General features: G+C 47.5%; 1 protein-coding gene across 1 annotated transcript in view; it reads left to right on the top strand.

Annotated features, from left to right (window-relative positions):
• NTRK1 (neurotrophic receptor tyrosine kinase 1) overlaps positions 1-17,418 on the top strand; it is a 40,501-nt gene extending 23,083 nt beyond the window's left edge. The window contains exons 7-17 of the mRNA XM_027871293.1: positions 1,327-1,465; positions 2,380-2,706; positions 3,603-3,620; positions 3,821-3,876; positions 4,320-4,422; positions 5,270-5,413; positions 7,642-7,772; positions 7,995-8,167; positions 12,669-12,909; positions 14,068-14,226; positions 17,079-17,418. Coding sequence (XP_027727094.1) covers positions 1,327-1,465; positions 2,380-2,706; positions 3,603-3,620; positions 3,821-3,876; positions 4,320-4,422; positions 5,270-5,413; positions 7,642-7,772; positions 7,995-8,167; positions 12,669-12,909; positions 14,068-14,226; positions 17,079-17,264 — 1,677 coding nt within the window. The 3' untranslated portion in view covers positions 17,265-17,418. The remainder of the gene's footprint in view (positions 1-1,326; positions 1,466-2,379; positions 2,707-3,602; positions 3,621-3,820; positions 3,877-4,319; positions 4,423-5,269; positions 5,414-7,641; positions 7,773-7,994; positions 8,168-12,668; positions 12,910-14,067; positions 14,227-17,078) is intronic.
• The last annotated feature ends 2,201 nt before the right edge of the window (positions 17,419-19,619 follow it).

Genomic DNA, 19,619 nt, shown 5'->3' with positions numbered 1-19,619 from the left:
CCTCATGGAGTTTACAGTCTAGTAGGGGACCAAGACACTGACATAGAGAACTAAAACATACAATAACTACCTCATAGAGTTGTTCTAAGAAAAATGCTTTGTAAACCTTAAGACAGGGATGTGCTGGAGCCAGCTCAAACAGGATCCCAGAACCTATTGTGAAATTTTCTGTGTGAGCATTTGTATCATAAGCAAATCTACCAATCAAGGCTTGATTTATTGTTTTGTTGATTGTCTATATTTGAGAAAATGTTAATAATAAAAATTAAACTTACAGGTGTGTTTCCTGGATACTTTGGGGGGGGAGTGAAGTAGGGAGGGAGAGGTAGTTATTAAACACTTACCAGCATATTCCTACCTTAAAGTTACATAGAAATGGTGAGTCATTGTTGACTTAGGATCTTGAATATAGATATAGTATTGAGAAATCAAGGCAAGTTGAGGGGGTGCCATTTACCCCTTCCACTTTTCCAGTTTTTTTCTTTGTATAGTTTTGTTCTCTCCTCTCTCACCATCAGCTGCCCCTTCTAAAAGCTATCAGTATGTCTGCCTCTGACATAGACCCCTTCCCTTGACCATTTTAGGATTTTAGTACGTTGTGTGTTTGGATTTTAGTGTGTTGTAGGCTGAGAAGACACATTGGTAAGTTTGTTAGAATTCTTGCGAAGCAAGAGTAAATAGGTTTGGAACAAGGATATGAAGGCCTCAGCTTTAGTGCAGATTTGTGTGTCTCTGGGTTACATCACTCTTTTTTTTCTTCTTCCTTTTAGGTTCTCAGACTTTTTCATTCATGTATTCATTGAATTAATTCAACAAGCATTTGTTAGGCATGTATTATACACTTTTTTCCCTGACGGAGTTCTAGTTTTCAGAGAGGCATAAATGCAAAAAGAGAAGGAAGAAGCATTTCACTGATTCCATCACTTTCCATAGACTATTTCCTCTTCCTCATCAGTTCTCTCTCCTCTGGGTTATGAAATCCCTCTTCCTGTACATCCAAAGTCAGAAGAGATCACAAGAGTTCCCAGTTCTGGAGAATATTTAGTCTGTCCCTCACCCCCTCACGGCTGCAATGTACCTTACCCTCACCTGGATCCCCAAAGTTGGAGCAACCACCAGTGTTTGGAGTCAGAAGACCTAGGTTTGAATCCTAGCTTTGCTTTGTGGCTTGGGGCAAATCCCTTTATCTCTTTGTGCCTCTGTTTCCTCACCTGTAAAATAAAGGGGTTCAACAAGAAGCTTTCCAAGTCCTGTTCTAGCTCTAGAGTTTATACATCTTGGCCTCTTGCAGAAGGCCCTCCCTGATCTGATCCCCCTCTCTCTTAGCCCCTGGAATCTGGGAATCTGTCTTCCTTATGGTTGATCCTGGTCAATGTCTCCAGCGACCTCAACAGGAAGAATGTGACATGCTGGGCTGAGAATGATGTGGGCCAGGCTGAGGTCTCTGTCCAGGTCAACGTCACCTGTGAGTCCTTGGGTTCCATGGTCCCTTGGGAGCAGGATCCCTCTGTCTTCTCTAGGCCTGAGCTCCGAGGGGATGTGGTTTGGGGAATGGGAGACATGGGGGGTGGGCTGGAGTGTCCACAGCTGCCCCACAGCTGTTCCTTCAAAGTCCCGGGAGAACTTGATACAGAGAACAACATTTAGGGGGCTGGGGATGGGATTTTTCCAGGGCAAAGATTTGAATGATTGAGATAATTAGATTTTCATTAGTCCCACAGCCTGGTTTCTTTTCTCCTTGATACTTGGTTCCTTTATGTCTACTATCCAATTGTTTTTAGGCCCTTGGCCTCACATCCCTTTTTTGAAAAGTCCCCTTCCCATTTGAGTTTTTCCAGGCCCAGTGCCCAATTTTCCTAGGCTTGCCTCCCACTTTCATTTTTCCCTCCACATTTTGTTTTATTTTATTTTTAAAATTTTTATTTATTTTTTATTTTTCCAAATTTAATTTTCCCAGATGGCTTGTTGCTTAAGTTTTCTTTCGGTCAACTGCCCAATTTTTCTGGACTTGAAACCCAGTGCTCTTTTGGTCTTTCTTACAAAATAATCCTACTATCTAACTTCTTTTTAAAGCCCAGTATCTGATGTCTTAGGCCAAAGCCTAACTTCCTTAGTCTACTGTATAGTTTCTCTAAGGCCAACCGTGCATGGGGTAATGGTAAGAGCCCTGGATTTGGAGGCAGAGAACCTAGGTTTAAACCCCAGTTGTACTATTTAATAGCTGTTACCTCAGGCAAGTCACTGAATTTCCTAGGGCTTCCCATTTTTCATCTGTTAGATGAGGGGATTGTATTGCATGATCTCTAAGGGCTCTTCTAGCTGTGAATTCTCTGATTCCATGGCTCTCTTTCTCTCTCCCCCTTCCCTCCTGGGCCACAGTTCCATCCAGAGTGCATCTCCAAGAAGCAGTCTCCCAGCACCCCTGGTGCATCCCTTTCTCTGTGGATGGGCAGCCACCCCCCACTCTCACGTGGCGCTTCAATGGCCACCTGCTCAATGAAACCACCTTCATCTTCACGGAATTCCTGGAACAGGCGGCAAATGAGACCATGAGGCATGGATGCCTACGACTTAACCAGCCCACACATGTCAACAATGGCAATTATACCCTGGAGGCCTCCAACCCTAGGGGACGGGCTACTGCTTCTGTGATAGCCTCTTTCATGGACAATCCTTTCCAGTTCAACCCTGAGGATCCCATCCCTGGTAGGCGGCCCTCCCAGAACCCACCATCCCTTCTGACATACACAGAGATCTGGAGTCTGACCAGGGAAAGGAGTCCTCTGTGTGGGCTGGCACGGCTTGCCCAGTGGAGTAACCCCACCATGACCCCCCACTCTTCCCTCAGGGACTGACCCCTTCCTCAAAGTTTGGAACAGGAAAGACCCTGGCCAGCCACTCTACTGTTTGGCTTGTCCAGGGAAAGATACCTAGAGGTTCTGGCACCCCAACATGATGTAATGGAAAGAACATTGGATTGGGAGTCAGAGGTTCTAGGTTCAAATCCCAGTTCTCCTACTCCAAGTTATTTGTGGTCAAGTCACTCCCCTGAATCTTGCAGGCATCAGTTTCCTCACCTACCCAATGAAGGGATTGGACTAGATGACCTCTAAAATCCCTTAGAGCTCTATTTCCCATGATCCATGGTCTCTTCCTTCTTCCTTACTCAGGGCTCCTGCCTCTCCCCTCACTCTTTCTTCAGTGTCTGGGCTCCTAATCCCCATTCCACCATATTCACCACCTTCATCATCACTGCAGCCTGGCTAGGATGCGACCCAAGCCTCTGTATCATTGGGTTCTCTTTCTCCTTCTCCCACAATAGCCCAGCAGAGAAGGGATAGAGATAACTATTCCATCCCCGGTTTTGTAATGTCTCCATTCTCCACCCCACCCCCTACTTCTGCTACCACTGTGACCCAGCTGGGAAATGACCTCCCTTCTCATTGTCCCTACATTCATCCTTGAGATTGGTATCATTCCTCATCCTTCTCTTCCCTGTTGGGTGAGGGCATGTAGCTAGGGGATGAAACGGCTGAGATTCACTAATGTTCCCCAACCCGCTGACTCCTCCTTCCGCCTTTTTCTTCTTTTCTCCTCTGCAGTTTCTTATTCTCCAGGAGGTAAGTATCACATCCCTAATCCCCCTGAGTCAGGAGAACGCATTTGATCCTGGTCTTTGGCTGGGAAAGGGTGGAGGGGTAATGAGTGCATTGGTTATAGGGAATATTAGAGAAATGGGAAGCTTCACCTAGGAATGGGAGCGGGGTTGAGGGGGAGGTTCAGGGCTCATCACTGTCTACTCTTCTCCATCTTTACACAGCATCCAACAGCACTTCTGGGGACCCTGTGGAGAAGAAAGAAGATGCATCTTTTGGGGTGAGAATGGAGATGAGTTGATTAGAGTTAGGGGAACTGGCTACGACATGGAGGACTGCTGGGTGGGTGTGGTTGGGGTCAAAGTCAATTGACTCAGAATAACAGACACATTTGCATGATCTCAGTGTCCCCCAAGTCTCTGCCCTTCTCCCATTCTACTGACAGTTCCCCCTGTGTCAATAGACTGGCTTCATGGAGAGGAATACCTGACTATACCCACCTGGTTCAAAGCTGTATAGTTGGAGCTCTTGGGAGAGAAAAGATAATAGGATACCTGGGTCCCCTATAAAATAGAGGAGAAGGGACTGGAGGGCTTGGGGGAATCCAGCCATGGGGTCTCATTGGGAGGGGAGATAGTATCCTAAGGTGGGGAGAATCTGGAGAAATTAGAGGTCATGAGGGTAACCTTTGACCCACTTGTATCCAACCCTGTCCTCTCCCAGGTCTCAGTGGCAGTGGGCCTAGCTGTTTTTGCCTGCCTCTTTCTCTCTGTTCTACTCCTTCTTCTCAACAAATGTGGCCGGAGAAGCAAGTTCGGAATCAACCGTGAGCTAGAGGATGGCCCTAGGCCAGATGATGTCTCTATCCCTCTGTCACTCTCTGTCTTTCAGTGTGTCCCCATGTCTCTTTCTCTGTGTGTTTCACTGTCTCGGTGTTTCTCCACAATCTCTCTGAGTAGCCCTTGCCCTTCTGTATGTCCCTCTTTCTCAGCATCTCTTTGTTTTCAAACCCCCTCTGGGCCATTTAGTTAATTTCGATCCTTCATTCAGCATCTTTTCATTTCTATCAAGTGTCACTCACTGTCTTGGTACCCCTCTGTGCCTCAGCTTCCTGATGTGTCTGTATCTCCATCTCTCTGTTTCTCTCCCTCACAGCATTTCTCTCTTCACCTCCGTGTTCCTGTCTCTCTTGATACACTGACTCTGCCCTGTTTGTGTGTGTTCTGGGGGCTGGGAGGTGGTGTGTGTGCGTCTATCTGGGGGGTAGTATTAGCAGCAATAGCAGCCACTAATTTGTGGCTGGATCAGAGTCAAACACTAAGTGATTCTGGGAGACCTGGGGTCCTGAGGGAGGGAGGGGTGTCTGCAGTACCCGTGGGGACCTGAGCCTAATCAGAAGCTCAGCCAAGAGCAACCACCAGTGCCCCACCCTCCTGGTCTCCTTTCTTCCTCTAGAGTGCCCTCAAGCCCTGGAGTCTCAGTGCCAATACTACATACTTTGAGATGATCAGGTGTTATGTTTAGGGGGACAAAGCTGTTGGATCTTGATTGTTCTCTTAATATAACCATGCTTTTGGAGGGGGTCTGGATACTGGGGACCCGAATGGGGAGATAGGAGATTGGGGCACGGTGATTATCAGTTTTCTTTTGACTTGCCTATTCCCCATCCCTAGGTCCTGCGGTGCTGGCCCCTGAGGAAGGTCTGGCCATGTCCCTACATTTCATGACTCTGGGAAGCAGCTCTCTATCTCCTGAGGGAAAGGGATCTGGCCTACAGGGACACATCATTGAGAATCCACAATACTTCAGTGATGCCTGTAAGGGGGATGGGGAAAGTGAGCCTTCACACTGCTGAGATGGTGGCCCTCAGTCTGGCAGCCACAGAGCCCTTCTCAACCCAGCTCCTGCTTCTCTGCCCTTCCACTGTAGTTAACCCCAGGCTAGAGAAATTCTGCCTCCGAGAGTCTGCCAGTCAGTAATTTAGCAAAAAATATGAAATCGTGCCCCCTATCCTAACATCATGAGTTGCTAGATAGGAAGTGAATATTTTATGTACTTTCTGTTTTTAGTCATGTCTGACTCTCTGTGACCACTTGTGGGGTTTTCTTGGCAAAGATACTGGAGTGGTTTGGCATTTCCTTTTCCAGCTCATTTTACAGATGAGGAAACTGAGGCCAACAGGGTTAAGTGACTTGCCCAGGTTCACACAGCTAATAAGTGTCTGAGGCTGGATTTGAACTTAGATCTTCCTAACTCTAGGCCCAGTGCTCTATCCATTGTGTCATCTAGCTACCCTAGTACAGGCCCTTATTTCTGCCTGACTGAGCTACTTTAAGAGTCTCCTAACAGATTTTTTTACTTCCACTCTAGCCTCCTTTTGTCCATCCTCCATGGGACTGCCAGAGTCATCTTTATGTTTGTCACACCTATGCTCAAAGACCTTAAATGACTCCCTATTGCCCATCCAGTAGTTTAAACTCCTGATCCCACTGTTCAAGGCCTTTCATAAGCCAACACCGCCCTCCACTCCACACATGTATCCTCTCGCCAAAGTTCTTTGCTTTTTACGTATATCCTGGTAACTCTGACATTCGTACTTTTGCATTCATACGTTTCCTCTTTATCTAGAATGTCTCTCCTCCCTTTCTACCCCTGTATCTCTATCTTCATAATCTGTGGAATCCAACTCACATGCTCCCTCCTCCAGAAAGCCTCCTCTGATGCGCCTGCTAGCCACAACCTTCTGCTCTCAGGCTTTATACAGCATTTGTCAAACACCTCTCAAATACTCTCCTTTGTTGTAAAACTGCCATGTTCTCGGTCACCTTGTCCCCCTAGTGATAATAATCGTAATCATAATCATAATCATAACAGCTAACATTTACATAGTGCTATATGCCAGGCACTGTGCTAAATGCTTTACAATTACTATCTCATTTGGTCCTCACAACAACCCTGGGAGGTAGGTGCTATTATTATTATTCCCATTTTACAGATGAGGAAACTGAGGTGGAGGTTAAATACTCTATCCACTGTACCGCCTAGCTGCCAATCTCTTCCCAAAACAGAACTAGGAACTCAGAAAACCCAGGATTCATATGTGCTGTAGGAGACCCATCTTATCATCTTGTCATCATTTACTCTCCTTTTGGTAGATTGCTTTAGGGGAGTGAGGGTGACAAGGACCAGCCCAGCACTCTGTGTGATTAGTGTCTTTCACATAGGTCTCTGAGAACAACCGGTCTGGGTTCCTAGTAAGCCACTTCCCTGGCACTAACCACTTCCATCATGTGTGTGTGTGTGTGTGTGTGTGTGTGTGTGTGTGTGTGTGTGTAATGACTGGGTCTCCCTATCTCGCCCCGGCTGGAAGTGCGGGGGTTACTCATCAGCCCCTCTGATTGGCGTGGGAACTTTGACCTGTTCTGTTCACAACTTGGGCTGGCCCACTGCTCCTTAGGCTTCACCCTTGTGTGGATGCTTGGTCCGATTGGCCCATGGCAGATCACAACTCCCAAACTCCAGAGATCCACCACCCTCAGTCACTAGAAACTGGGATTGTAGGCCGGAACTACCAAGACTCAGCTTCCTTCCTTCTACTCCTCTCCAGTTTAAACTCACTGAAATCACCCTCAGGCTGAGCTCTCTCCCCAGCCATACTCCTGATAGGCTTTAACCTACAAACTCACTGACACCTACAAACAGAGTACCCCCCCATCCCAAAGAGTAGTTATTTGTCCTCTCTCTCACAACTGGCATGCCCAGGCTGGTCTCTAAGCAGCAGAAGGAAGGCTGCATGCTAATATTCTTCCCTGGTAGAATGACATATCCCACCTCCTGACACTTCTTTGTAATATGAGCTATTACATGGTGTCTGTGTTGATGTCTTATTCCCCAGCTAGATTGTAAGCCCTTTGAAAGCAGAGATTTTGTCATCTCTAAATTTTGTGTCCTTTCCCACCCCCTTAGCACTGTCTTCTGCACACAGTAAGCACTCAGTAACTGCTGTGTTGCATTGTGTCACTGTCCACCCTGCCCCCTCCCCTAGGTGTCCATCACATTAAACGCAGAGACATCGTGCTCAAATGGGAGCTGGGAGAAGGTGCCTTTGGAAAGGTCTTCCTGGCTGAATGCCACAACCTGCTTCCAGAGCAGGACAAGATGCTTGTGGCTGTCAAGGTGAGCTCAGAGACCTTCTGCTGATGCCCCAGACAGCCTGGTTCAATGGGACTGATCTCCCTTTCAACCAGTGGGGGTTGGGGACCTAATTACATTAGGCTGACTGGTAGGGATGAGATGGAGGCTGCCTTTGTGGGCAGACCTAGACATGGGGTCTGAGGGTGGGCTCATCCTTGCCAGCGTGGGCCTTTATGTCCACCCACCCTATGCCACCCACACCAGGCCCTGAAGGAGGTGTCCGAGAGTGCCCGTCAGGATTTCCAGAGAGAGGCGGAGCTGCTGACCGTCCTACAGCACCAGCATATCGTCCGCTTTTTTGGGGTTTGCACAGAGGGCCGCCCACTGCTCATGGTCTTTGAGTATATGAAGCATGGAGACTTGAACCGCTTTCTCAGGTGTGTAGCCCTCTAGGGGCCTGGCTCTACAGCCCCCAGCCCTGACCTTTCCTGATCACTGCATAACTTCGCCCTCAGGATCCTTCCCCATCTTCTCCTCCACCTACCCTAAGATTTGCTCATTCATTCATATAGTAAATTAGTACTGAGTCCACTCTGCTGAGTGCTGTGATAGATGCCGGATGAGAGTGCAAAGAAATATAAGATGCAGACTTTCCTTCAGGAATATGCAGCCTGGTCAGGGAGGTGCCTTGCACACAGAGAAGTATGGTTTGTGCTAAGTGGTGAGAAGGGATCTGCAGTGATGGGGGAGAGAGCGTTTGCAAATAGAGGAGGAGAGACAAGGCATTTTAGAAGGCAGGGAAGAGTTCGGGGGAGGGTTGGCAGTTTGGTGGAAGCATGGGACATGTGAAGGAGAGCAGGTCAGAGAAGTAGTTTGGGGTCAGAGTGTGACTGACCTAGAGGACCAAGCTAAGCAGTTTGGACTCTTCCTGGTTGGCCTTTCCCAGACCATCTTTAGAGAAATGCTAGTGATCTAGTTGATATGGGTAGGGGCTCCTTGAGAAAATTTTGATGCTTATGATACATTTCCTTTAAATTATGCTTATTATAAAATGATGAATGCATCAAAAATGCTAAGCATGTGCAGTAGTTTGGGGGTGTGTGAGAATAGCCTTAATTATTTTTTCTCAACTTCACTGTACCTTTATCCTAGAGGTATTTCCATATCCACTTCTGCTAACATTTCTGAGTTCCACTGATATATTTCATGCTCGAAGTATTCAAAGGCCAGATTAGTTCAGCGTATGTTATGGTAGGTAATGGAGAGTCACAAAAGGTTTCTGAGCAGAGGAGTAACCCGATCCAAAGGGTTCTTTAGAAGGATTATCCTGGCAGCTCTGTGAAGTGCTTTGAATATAGTAAGCACTGTATAAATTTTGTTGGATTAAAGAGATTAGAAGTTGGAGGTAGAGATTCCAGTTAGGAGGCTGTTAGATAGTCTAGGATATGAGTGATGAGGTCCTAGAGTAGTGGCCATAACTGTGGTGAAGAAGGGACTGATGGGAGAGGCATTCCGGTTTTTTTTTTGTTTGTTTGTTAGTTTGTTTTTTTGGTGAGGCAATTGGGATTAAGTGACTTGCCCTGAGTCACACACAGCTAATGAGTGTGATGTGTCTGAGGCTGGATTTGAACTCAGGTCCTCCTGACTCCAGGGCCAGTGCTCTATTCACTGTGCCACTTAGCTGCCCCCAGGGAGAGGCATTCTGAAAGAGGACTCAGTAGGAGTTGGTGACTGATTCATTATGGGAAGTGAGAGATGAGTCAAAGATAACTCTAATGCAGAGGTTCCCAAACTTATTTGGCCTACCACCCCCTTTTCAAAACAATATTACTCAGCACTCTACTGGAAATCTACTTTCTTTAGCCCTTTAACGGTTTTTTTTTGGTTGCAATTTGTGTCATTTCAAAAAAATATAAAATTTTTTTCTTTAACATGATGCATCTTAAATTTAATAATTTATTGTAAATTTGTGGGTTTTTTTCCTGCATTGAAATTTTGATGACACAATATTGCATCATGTAACTATTGTAAACAAGTCATTATAGTATTGTATAGTATTGTATTGTATTGTATTGTATTGTAAACAAGTCATTATACTCATATATTCCTGTTGATGCATGCTGGACTTCCCAACAATGCTCAACATGCTTGCCTGCCAATACCTGCTTGTTAAGACCTGTTGGTGGACTTGACCACTGATTGGTTATAACTTGCATTTTGTGTGTTTATTCAGAAAATAATGTAATCGCTACAACTTTAACTCTGTTACATAACAGATGAAACATGAATGAACAGTTTTTCAAAATTTTCTCTTCTTTTCTTATTTCCACCGCCCTCTTATTTTATTCATTGCTCCCCAATTGCACCCATGGCTACTACCACTCCCCTGGATCATTCCAACACCTCCCTGGGGGTGGTATCACCCACTTTGGGAACCTCTACAAAGGTGTTAAGCCTGGGCAATGAGGAGAATTCTATTTAATTCAATTCAGCAAGTATTTATTAAGAATTCACTGAGACCAGGTATACAGGGCACTATGCTAGATGGAGGCCAGGGAGGGAGATACAAAGCTTGAATAAGCCATGGTCCCTGCTGTGGTGGAACGTATAGCCTAATAGGAGAACAGAATGATGACAATGATAATAACTAGCATCTATATAGTGATTTAAGGTTTGCAAAGGGTTTTACATATGTTATCTCATGTGATGCATGCACAGAAAAGTATAATGCAAAAGAATACCTAGGCAAAGTATAAAACAAAATTAAAGGGGGTAGGATGATTGAGTAAGAGAAGGTGGAGAAGGTGGTATTTGAATTGGGTTTTAAAGGATGGGAAGGAATTCAGGAGGAAAAGAGGGAGAGGGAGGACATTCTAGGCACAGAGCACAGCATGAGCAAAGGCATAGAAAAATGTCAAGAATCAAATGTGTGTTTGGGGAATGGAAAATGGTCTAATTTGGCTGAAGCACAGAGTTTGTAGAAGGGGGTAATATGAGATGGGCTAGAAAACTATGGTGGTGTCATTTTGCAGAAAGTCTTGGATGTGAAGGAATCTGCACATTACTCAGAAGGCCATAGGGAGCCCTAGATGACTTTTGAGCAGAGTAGTGACATGACTACATTTGGCATAAGAAAAATTAGTCGGATAGCAGTGTAAACTATAAATGTAGTAGAAGAGAGAGTAAAAGAGGGAAGACTTCTTAGGGAGGTTTGCCCAGAAGGACTACAACCAGGTAAATGGAAAAAACAACAACAACAAAAAAAACGAAACTGAATGTTATGTAATTATAATGACCAAGCTCAATCATTTATAATTATAATGACCTAGAGAATAGAGAAAAGATGTTTTCATCCATTGCAGAGGTGGGGAACTATGGGCATGGAATTGTGCATACACTGCTAGACACATCAATTACTTAATTTTTCTGAACTTGTTTTTTTCCCTCTTTATTTTTAAATCTTTGTCAGATAGGGTGGTTCCATGGGTAAATGAGGGAAGAGGGATTATTTGGAAATGAAGGTAATGCACAAACAAAAGTCATCAATGAAAAGTTTTTTTAAGAGGCTATTTTCATAGCCTAGATTAGGCCAGTGGTGATGCGAATAGATAGGATGGATGGATGTGACATTTGGCAGAGGTGACTGGACCTGGTAACTGATTGATTCTGAGAAGTTAGGGGACAAGAAAAGCAGGCAAAAAAGAAAAAAAAATCAAAGATCATTGTAAAATTCTCAAGACAGGAGACAAGAGCAGGTCTCCAGAGATGGGCTTGGGACCCTTACCTGGTAGCACTTCCATAGCCAGAAACTGTGAAGGAGGAAGGAGAAGCAGGTTTAGGGGGAAAGATCATAGGCCTGATTTTGGATGTGCTGAGTTTGAATAACCAGGTGGAGAAAGATGGAAAAATAAGGAGAAATAAGGAAGTGAGGAGGAGAACAGGTTTGAGGGTAGGGGTGGAGATGATGAAGGTGGATTCTGAGATGTTGAGTTTGAAGGGGACATCTTCCCCCAACCCTTACATACTCCTCTAGGCTCCCACTCTTGAAACATTTTTTCCTCATTGAAAAATGAACTCTATCTCTCCATCCCTCACAATTCATATGCCACATCCTTGGTACCAGGCCCTCCATTCAGACCATCTCTGTTCTTAACTTCTGTTCCATTTGGCTCTTTTATATCATTCCCATCTCAGAAATGTCAGTCTTTTTAATCAGCTCAGATTCATCTCTATTCTTCTCCTCCAGGGGTGGGGAACTTGCAGTGTCCAGGCCACATGTGGTCCTCTAGGTCTTCAAGTGCGGCCCTTTGTCTGAATCTAAACTTCACAGAACAAATCTTCTTAATAAAAGGATTTGTTCTATAAAACTTAGACTCAGTCAAAACTCTGCACCCAAGGATCTAGAAGGCCACATGTGGTCTCAAGGCCACAGGTTCCCCACCCCTGTACCTAGTCATTCACCTCCAATAAACCTTTCCCTTCCCCTCCCCTCGTCTAGGACTCTGTTTCTGTTAGTATCCCCTCATCTTTCTTCTAAGAACAATCACTTTTCCTTCCACTCAGTCTTTATCAAACCCCAAATTCAGTTGGAGGGTGGGGGCTGGAGAAAAGCTGGGTCCCTCTTAGGCCAGACCCGTCCACAACCAGGGTGCCTGCCCCTCCCTCAGGAGCCAGACCAAGGAGTGTTCTCAGTCTAAGAATACCTGGATCACTTTTGCCCTTTCCCTATGGCTGGGATTTCTGTTTTCCCCTCATCTGTCCCTGATCCTTCCCTCCTGTTGCTCTAAAGTCTAGGCGTCTGTATCTCTGTATCTCCCTTTTTTCTCCTAGATGGGAACCCTCCATTCTATCTCCCTTATCAGCCCTAGGTCTCCTCTGCCAGCTCACATGTGTCTCCGCCTCTCTCCCTGAACTCACTCATCTTCCTCTCCCACCCAGGTCTCATGGACCAGATGCCAAGATACTGGCCAGCGGTGTGGGCACGGCTCCTGGGCCCCTAGGCCTGGGGCAGTTGCTGGCTGTAGCAGGCCAGGTGGCAGCTGGGATGGTCTACCTGGCTAGCCTGCACTTTGTGCACCGAGATCTGGCCACCCGAAACTGCCTGGTGGGCCAGGGGCTTGTGGTCAAGATTGGAGACTTTGGCATGAGCCGAGACATCTACAGCACTGACTACTACCGGGTAAGGGTCCCAAGCCCACCTCTGGAGACCTGTTCTCCACATACCCCATCAGCTCAGCCAGGTCCACAGACTCAGATTCCAACCTCCTTCCCCCCACTCAGTTTTGGCTATGCTAAACCCCCAAAGCATGCAGCTGGCTATATGACCTGGCTCAAATAATTTACCCTCTCTGGGCCCCAGTTTCCAATCTGTGCAAGCAGATTCAAGGATTTCTAAGGTCACTTCCAGTTTAGACAAGCTGGATTCCATGACCCCAGAGTCTTTCCAAGAGGCCATAGAGGAGGGCCATACTCATTTCAAATATTGTTTACATGAAATTTGCTTGGGGCCACCTAGTGAGAAAACTCTGCTTTGCCCCTCCCCAGAATAGCAAGACCTCAGAAGCAGGGCTCTGAACTAGAACTCCAGGGTTCTTCAGCAGGTTAATATGGGTTTCTGGGTCAAATGAAAGACTGTGAGTGGAGGGGGAGGGTTGAAGGAGGAAGGACTGTGACTGGTGTGTGTGGTGGGGGAGACAAGACTGCTCTCTTGGACCCAGTGAAGGAGCAGAGCAGCTGGGGCAAGACAATGTAGGGAAGAACCTTTTGTGTCCCTTCTCTCCATCCAGATGAAAGCTTCATCACTTTTTCCCTTTTAGCTCTGGCCTAGGGACCAGCATCTATATTTAATGATTGGGGGTGGGTGGGGGATCTTTGGGGCAGGGGAATCACTTAGTACTTGGCGTCCCCCAGACTTTCCATGCCCCTCCTCGCCTACATACTCAGACATGGACAGACCCTCTCTGGTGCTGGGGTGAGCATAGTAACTCACTTCTGGGTGCTTTAAAGTTTATTAAGAGCTATCCTCATAAGCCTGTGAGGTAGCTAGTGCCAATACTATCCCCATTTAGTAGATGAGGAAACTGAGTTTCAGAAAGGTAGAATAACTTTCCCAAGCCAGGAAGTGGCAAAGCTGGGATTTGAACCTTGGCTCCAAGTGATTTCCACCACATCTGCTGAATCCCTCTCATTGTTCTAAGCCTGGCCTCTCTCAGGCCCTAGGTTTCATGAGTGGGGTTCCTCCCTCCTGCCCCAGAGTATTTCAGCAGGAAATGGGGCTTGTTTTCAGGCCAAGTGCTCTGGAGGGAGAAGACCCAAGTGACCGGTGTTTTACCCATAGGTGGGGGGCCGCACGATGCTACCTATCCGATGGATGCCACCAGAGAGCATTCTCTATAGGAAGTTCACCACGGAAAGTGATGTCTGGAGCTTTGGCGTCCTACTCTGGGAGATCTTCACCTATGGCAAGCAGCCCTGGTACCAGCTCTCCAACCCTGAGGTAGCTGGGGTCCCATCTTCATTACACTCCCTGGGTCCTTAGCTCAGCCTCCCCCATCTACCTTCCACTCCTCACCCTAACTCCCTCTCCTGTTGAATGTGGGTCAATTCCAACCTCCCCCTCACCCCGCATCTTTACCACCTCCATCCTGGTCCCATCTCTCACCAGCTGATATTGACTTTGCCCCTACAATCAATCAACCAACAAATATTTATTAATTACCTATTATGTACCAGGCACTGGGCATAAAAGCACAAAGAATTAAGCAATCTCTACATGGAAGAAACTTCTATTTGAATGGGGGAGATGATGGGTTGACTGATAACAGGATGGACTGTGGTTAAACTACAGAAAAGACCGTCTAAATTGGAATAGCACAGTGTCCTGGGCTCTGAAGAGCAGATTCTGGGGAATGGAGGAGGGCATTCATATTAATATGTGCATGTTATGCATATGGATATGGCATATTAATATATGCAGCCTAAATACAAAGTATCTATAAATATATATCGTATACATAGTTGTCAAATACAAAGTAGTTTGGGAGAGACAACACTAGCAATTGTGGTGAGCAGTCTTGTTTCAGGAATTTCAGGAAAAAAATTTCAGGATTCAGGAAAAAGAGGGTGTTGGAGCTGTACAGGCCACATCAATCAAAGGCAATCCCAGGACCCCTCAGCTGACTTTCTCTTCACACCCCGGGGCATGGAGATCTAGCCAGCTGCTCCTTCCAGTTCCCTAAGTCCTTAGCCCTGGCATCAGCTCCTCCCCCCGCCGTCTGGGAGCTCATGGAGTCAGCTCAATGCCCTCCTCCTTTCTGCCAGTCTGCTGTTCAGAGCTCAGGGCTCTCTGCTATTCCAATTCACCCTCTTGGGCAGTCTTTTCTGTAGTTTAACCGCTGTGCTTCTTGTTATCAAGCATGCTTCATTTCCTTCCTTTCCCCAGGGAGGTGGGCAGAGGGGATGTCCTAAAGGGTCCCCTTATACCCTCGTCCTTCTCTGGTCCATTTTCCTTATCTCTCTCCTCCTTTCTCTCCTTCCCATTAGTCCCTCCCTCTCTTCCCCACCCCCACTCCTTTTCTTCTCTCAGTCTGAGTCTCTGTGGCCCCGAAGTCCAGATCACGGGCCTCTCTTAATGACTCTCCAAGCATTTTATAGACCCTAGCTTTAGTTCTCCTTCCTGTTTATAGAGACAAGGGGGCAGTGGTAGGGACTGGGGTTAGACCATCAGAAGGACAGTCCTGCCTCACGTTACCTTCCCCCGTGAGTTCTGGACCACTTCCACCCCCTTTTTTCTCCCAGTCTGAATATCTATGGACTCTAAATGCAAGTCAAGGGAGGGGAACCTGCAGCCTCGAGGCCACAAGTGGCCCTCTAGGTCCTCAAGTGCAGCTCTTTGACTGAATCGAAAGGATTTGTTCTGTGAAGTTTGGAGTAGGCCACATGTGGCCTCCAGCCTGCAGGTTCCCCACCCCTGATCCATTTCATAGGGTCCTCTTAATGACCCTCCAAGCTTTCTGTAGACTCCAGCTTCAGTTCTCCTTCCTATTTATTGAGACAAGAGGGACTGAGGGTTAGACCATCAGAATAGTCCTGTCTGACATCGCCTTCCCATTACTTCCTCCCCTTCTGCCCCACTCCCACCCTCTTTCTTCTCCCAGTCTCTATGGCCCCTAAATCCAGGTCATAGGCTTCTCTTAACAACCCTCCAAGCATTTTATAGACCCCAGCTTTAGTTCTCCTTCCTATTTATCGAGACAAGAGGAACTGAGGTCAGACCATCAGAAGGACAGTCCTGTCCAACGTCCCCTGTGGCCAGCCCTAGCCTGCCAGCTAAGCAGAGTGATAAGGACCCAGGTGTCCAGCCTCCCAGCTCAGCTTCCTGCCCTCCCCCACCTCCTGGCTCACAGCTGTCAGTTCCCATTTCTTCTCCTAATGCAGTTGGCTCCCTGGGGGCTGGAAAGGCGGTGGGAGGGGGTTATAGATTTTAATTTTCTCAAGCACAGAGAGATGGAATGGAATTAGTCTCGGTTTCGCTGTGTCTCTTCCCCCCCCCCTGCCCCGTCTCCACACCCCCATTCTCTCTTGGGCTGTAACCCAAGCAGGCTCCTGCCCCCTTCTTGATCCCTCCTCCTTCCTTCCTCCCCCTTCTCCATTCTTTTCTCTCCTTGTTCATATACTCTCCTGCCCTAATCTCCCCACTAGTCCATCCTACAGTCTTCCTTCCATCCTGCCTGCTGCAATTCCAACCCATTTTCTTTGTATTTTAGGGAAGGCAAATTCCCTACAGAAGGGTGAACAAAGGATATAGGAAAGGGGTACATTTCCCTCTCTCTCCACTGTCTCTCTCATTCCAATATCTCCTGCCTTCTTTGCATAGTCTAACTGCCCTCCTTTTTGTTTCTTCTAGGGGGTAGGGTGGAGAGGCCATTGGGAATCCCTACTTACCCCACCGAGCTGCTAAGACTGATAAGCTTCCTCCTCTCCTGCCCACATGGAAAGTCCATCCATGAGTGTCACCTCTCATTAGTTCGTTGCTACCTCTCTCTGTAGCTTCCCCTAATCTAGCCACTAAAAATCTAACAAGTGGGCCTGCCCCTTCCTGCCCCTACATGTGCCTCCCCTCATACCCTGGTGGCACATCTCAGTGTATCTTCACTCCCTCTTGCAGCCTCACTCTGTTTCATAGAATTTCAGACCTGGAAAGGACCTTAGAGATTATCTGGTACAGCCCCATGGACATGGGTGGAAGCTGAGGCCCAGAGAAGGATTTGCCCGAAATCATGGGAACCCAACCTGGGCCTCCTACTTCTCTGGGTCAGGCCTCTTCTTACACCTTACTTCTTCCTCTAGGCAATCGAGTGCATCACTCAAGGCAGGGAACTGGAAAGGCCTCGGGCTTGTCCCCCGGAGGTGTATGCCATCATGCGTGGCTGCTGGCAGCGGGAGCCCCAGCAACGCCACAGCATCAAGGACATCCACGCCCGGCTCCAGGCCCTCATCAAGGCACCTCCTGTCTACCTGGACATCCTGGGCTAGCCAGAAGTTGGACAGGCCCTGAGGATCAGGGCCTCAAAAGTCTCTGGGGCTCCCAACCTTGCTCATTCTCACCACCGCCACCACCCCTATTATTACCACCCATGGGTGATCTCAAAGCATCTTTAACTCATCCTTAGCCCAGGAGCCCATGAGGAGTTGGGGAGGGGGGTGGGACAAGGTGGGGGGGAAGGATTTGTATGCTACTCAAACGGCACAGTCACTCAATATATTTATTGTCCCTTCAACTGTCTCTTTCTATCTTGCTTTGGGGGCAGGGAGGGCAGAAGAAGAGATGGGGTGGGGATGCCTGTGTTCCTGGCACAGAACCTCCTTCCTATGGGGGGGGGGACAGCCTTCCCTGGCTCCTAGTGTCAACTTATCCTCCTTCTTCACCTTGTCTGTTCCCACCTGAATCAAATCCCATGTCTCCCCTCCTGCTTTTGAAGAAACCACATTAGGGTTTGGGCAGGGGTTGTATTTCTGATATCTAGGGTTCCTTTCTTCTCTAATAACCCAAGCTTAAATGGAAAAGAGGAGGCTGAGGAGGGCTTACATCTCTACTGGAGAGAGGCACAGGGTTAAAGTTTCCCTGAGACTCTGATCTCCTTAAGATTTGCTTTTAACTTCAAGAAGAGCTAACCCTAGGTGGGGGGTGGGATGGGATAGGAGAGACACTGGGGAACGGAAGTTAGATCCATAGACGTTACCCAAGGTCATGAATGGGAAAGTTCCTGGAAATTGGGAATATGTTATGGAGAGAAGGGATTAGCCGTAATGGGATGAGGGGCACAGAACACTTAAATCTTGGTGTTGCCGTTCTGGGGAAGGGTAAATTAGCTGGAGTTAAAGGACCGGACAGGCTAAGCTTCGGTAAGGACTCAATCTCCTCTTCCTGCCTTTGGCCTGAGGGAGAGATAGACTTGCCGACAATTGCTTTGAGATCTCTTTGGGGAGGCAAATGGCAAGGGGAGAAAGACTGGAGGCAGAGGCAAGACCTCTTGTCTGGAAGCCTCATTTCTTCTAATGGCCAACCTTCATCCTGCCAGAACCTACAGCCCCTTATCCCTCTAGGGCTTATCAGGAGGAAATGTCAGACAGTCCCTGGGAGGCCACTCCCACCCAGCCTTTATTAGATCTGCTGCCTTATCAGCCCCCCCCAGGCCTGGCCAGGATGGTGGCATCTGCCTCTTGTCCAGTCTAGTTAGAGCTAATGGAGGCCTGACCCACAGCCTGGGGCTGATTGATACAGAAGGTGAAGGGGAGGAGGGGGTACTCTCCTGAGCTTGTCTCCTGGGACCCCCAAGTTTAGATGCATACAAAAGAGTCTCCTGTTAGGTGTGGCCTGTCCCATTGAGGCTACATCTTTCAAGGTCTCAAAACACCTAGAGGACTGGGGAGAGAATCGAAGAAAGTATGGTGCAGGAGAGCAGAGAACCTGAATTTCACTCAGTGATGGAGAACTGTAGATACAGTGAGAGAGACAGACAACCTAAAATGACAGAGATGCAAAAAGAGAGAGAAACACTGAGACAAAGAGGGAGATCTTGATGCAGAGGACAGACAGGTTTAGAGGTCCAGAAAGAATGACATACAGAGAGTTAGAGAGGGCAACAGATATAAGAGCAGAAAGATGGAGACAGAATGACATGGACAGAGACACCCGAATGGAAAAAAAGACCGACAGGGACAAACAGACAGAGCTGGAAAACACAGGTGGAGACAGAAAGAGAAAGTGCAGGCACACAGATACTGAAGACCTGAGAGATGACTTCGTGCTTCCTCCTCCCACCCCTACCCCAAGTCCCACCCTGCTTCCTCCCCAATGCCCCCTCCCCTGGCATGTGGGCATAGCTGAAGAGGCTGGGCTTGGGGAAGTGAGTGAAGAGGACCACTGGCATCTGAGGCTTGGATGGGAATTGGGGGTGGGGTCAGGGGAGAGTTGTCTTGGGCATAACCTCCCAGAAGGGAAAAGAAAATGATCAGGTCCCACACTGCAGCCAAGGATGATGTCTAGACAGTGGAAGGAGCTTCTCCATGAAAGTGGGAGACCTTGGCACAGAAGAGCACTGGAAAGGGGCAGGCTTTTCTTCCCTGCCCATCCTGAAGAAAAGGACAGTCTTCTTGGAGGAAGAGGGACGATGAGAATAATACCTGTCCCTTTATCCACTCTCCTCCTTTGACCGTGATTGGTGCTTGGAGGTCATTTATAGAATATTGGGAGGTTGGGGGTAGGGAAACCTAAGGCTGGTGGGATTGGAGGCGTGGTAGGGCTGAGTGTTCCCTAAATAAGATTGGGATATTGAAGGGGACAATTCTCAGATCAGTGGGAAAGTGGACTGGATAGAGGTCATCCAT

The sequence above is a fragment of the Vombatus ursinus genome, unplaced genomic scaffold (assembly GCF_900497805.2).
Source record: "Vombatus ursinus unplaced genomic scaffold, bare-nosed wombat genome assembly UNPS02014798.1, whole genome shotgun sequence".
Classification (NCBI taxonomy): Eukaryota; Metazoa; Chordata; class Mammalia; order Diprotodontia; family Vombatidae; genus Vombatus; species Vombatus ursinus.
The sequence above is the reverse complement of the archived record's forward strand: the minus strand, read 5'-3'. Positions and strand labels throughout refer to the sequence as shown.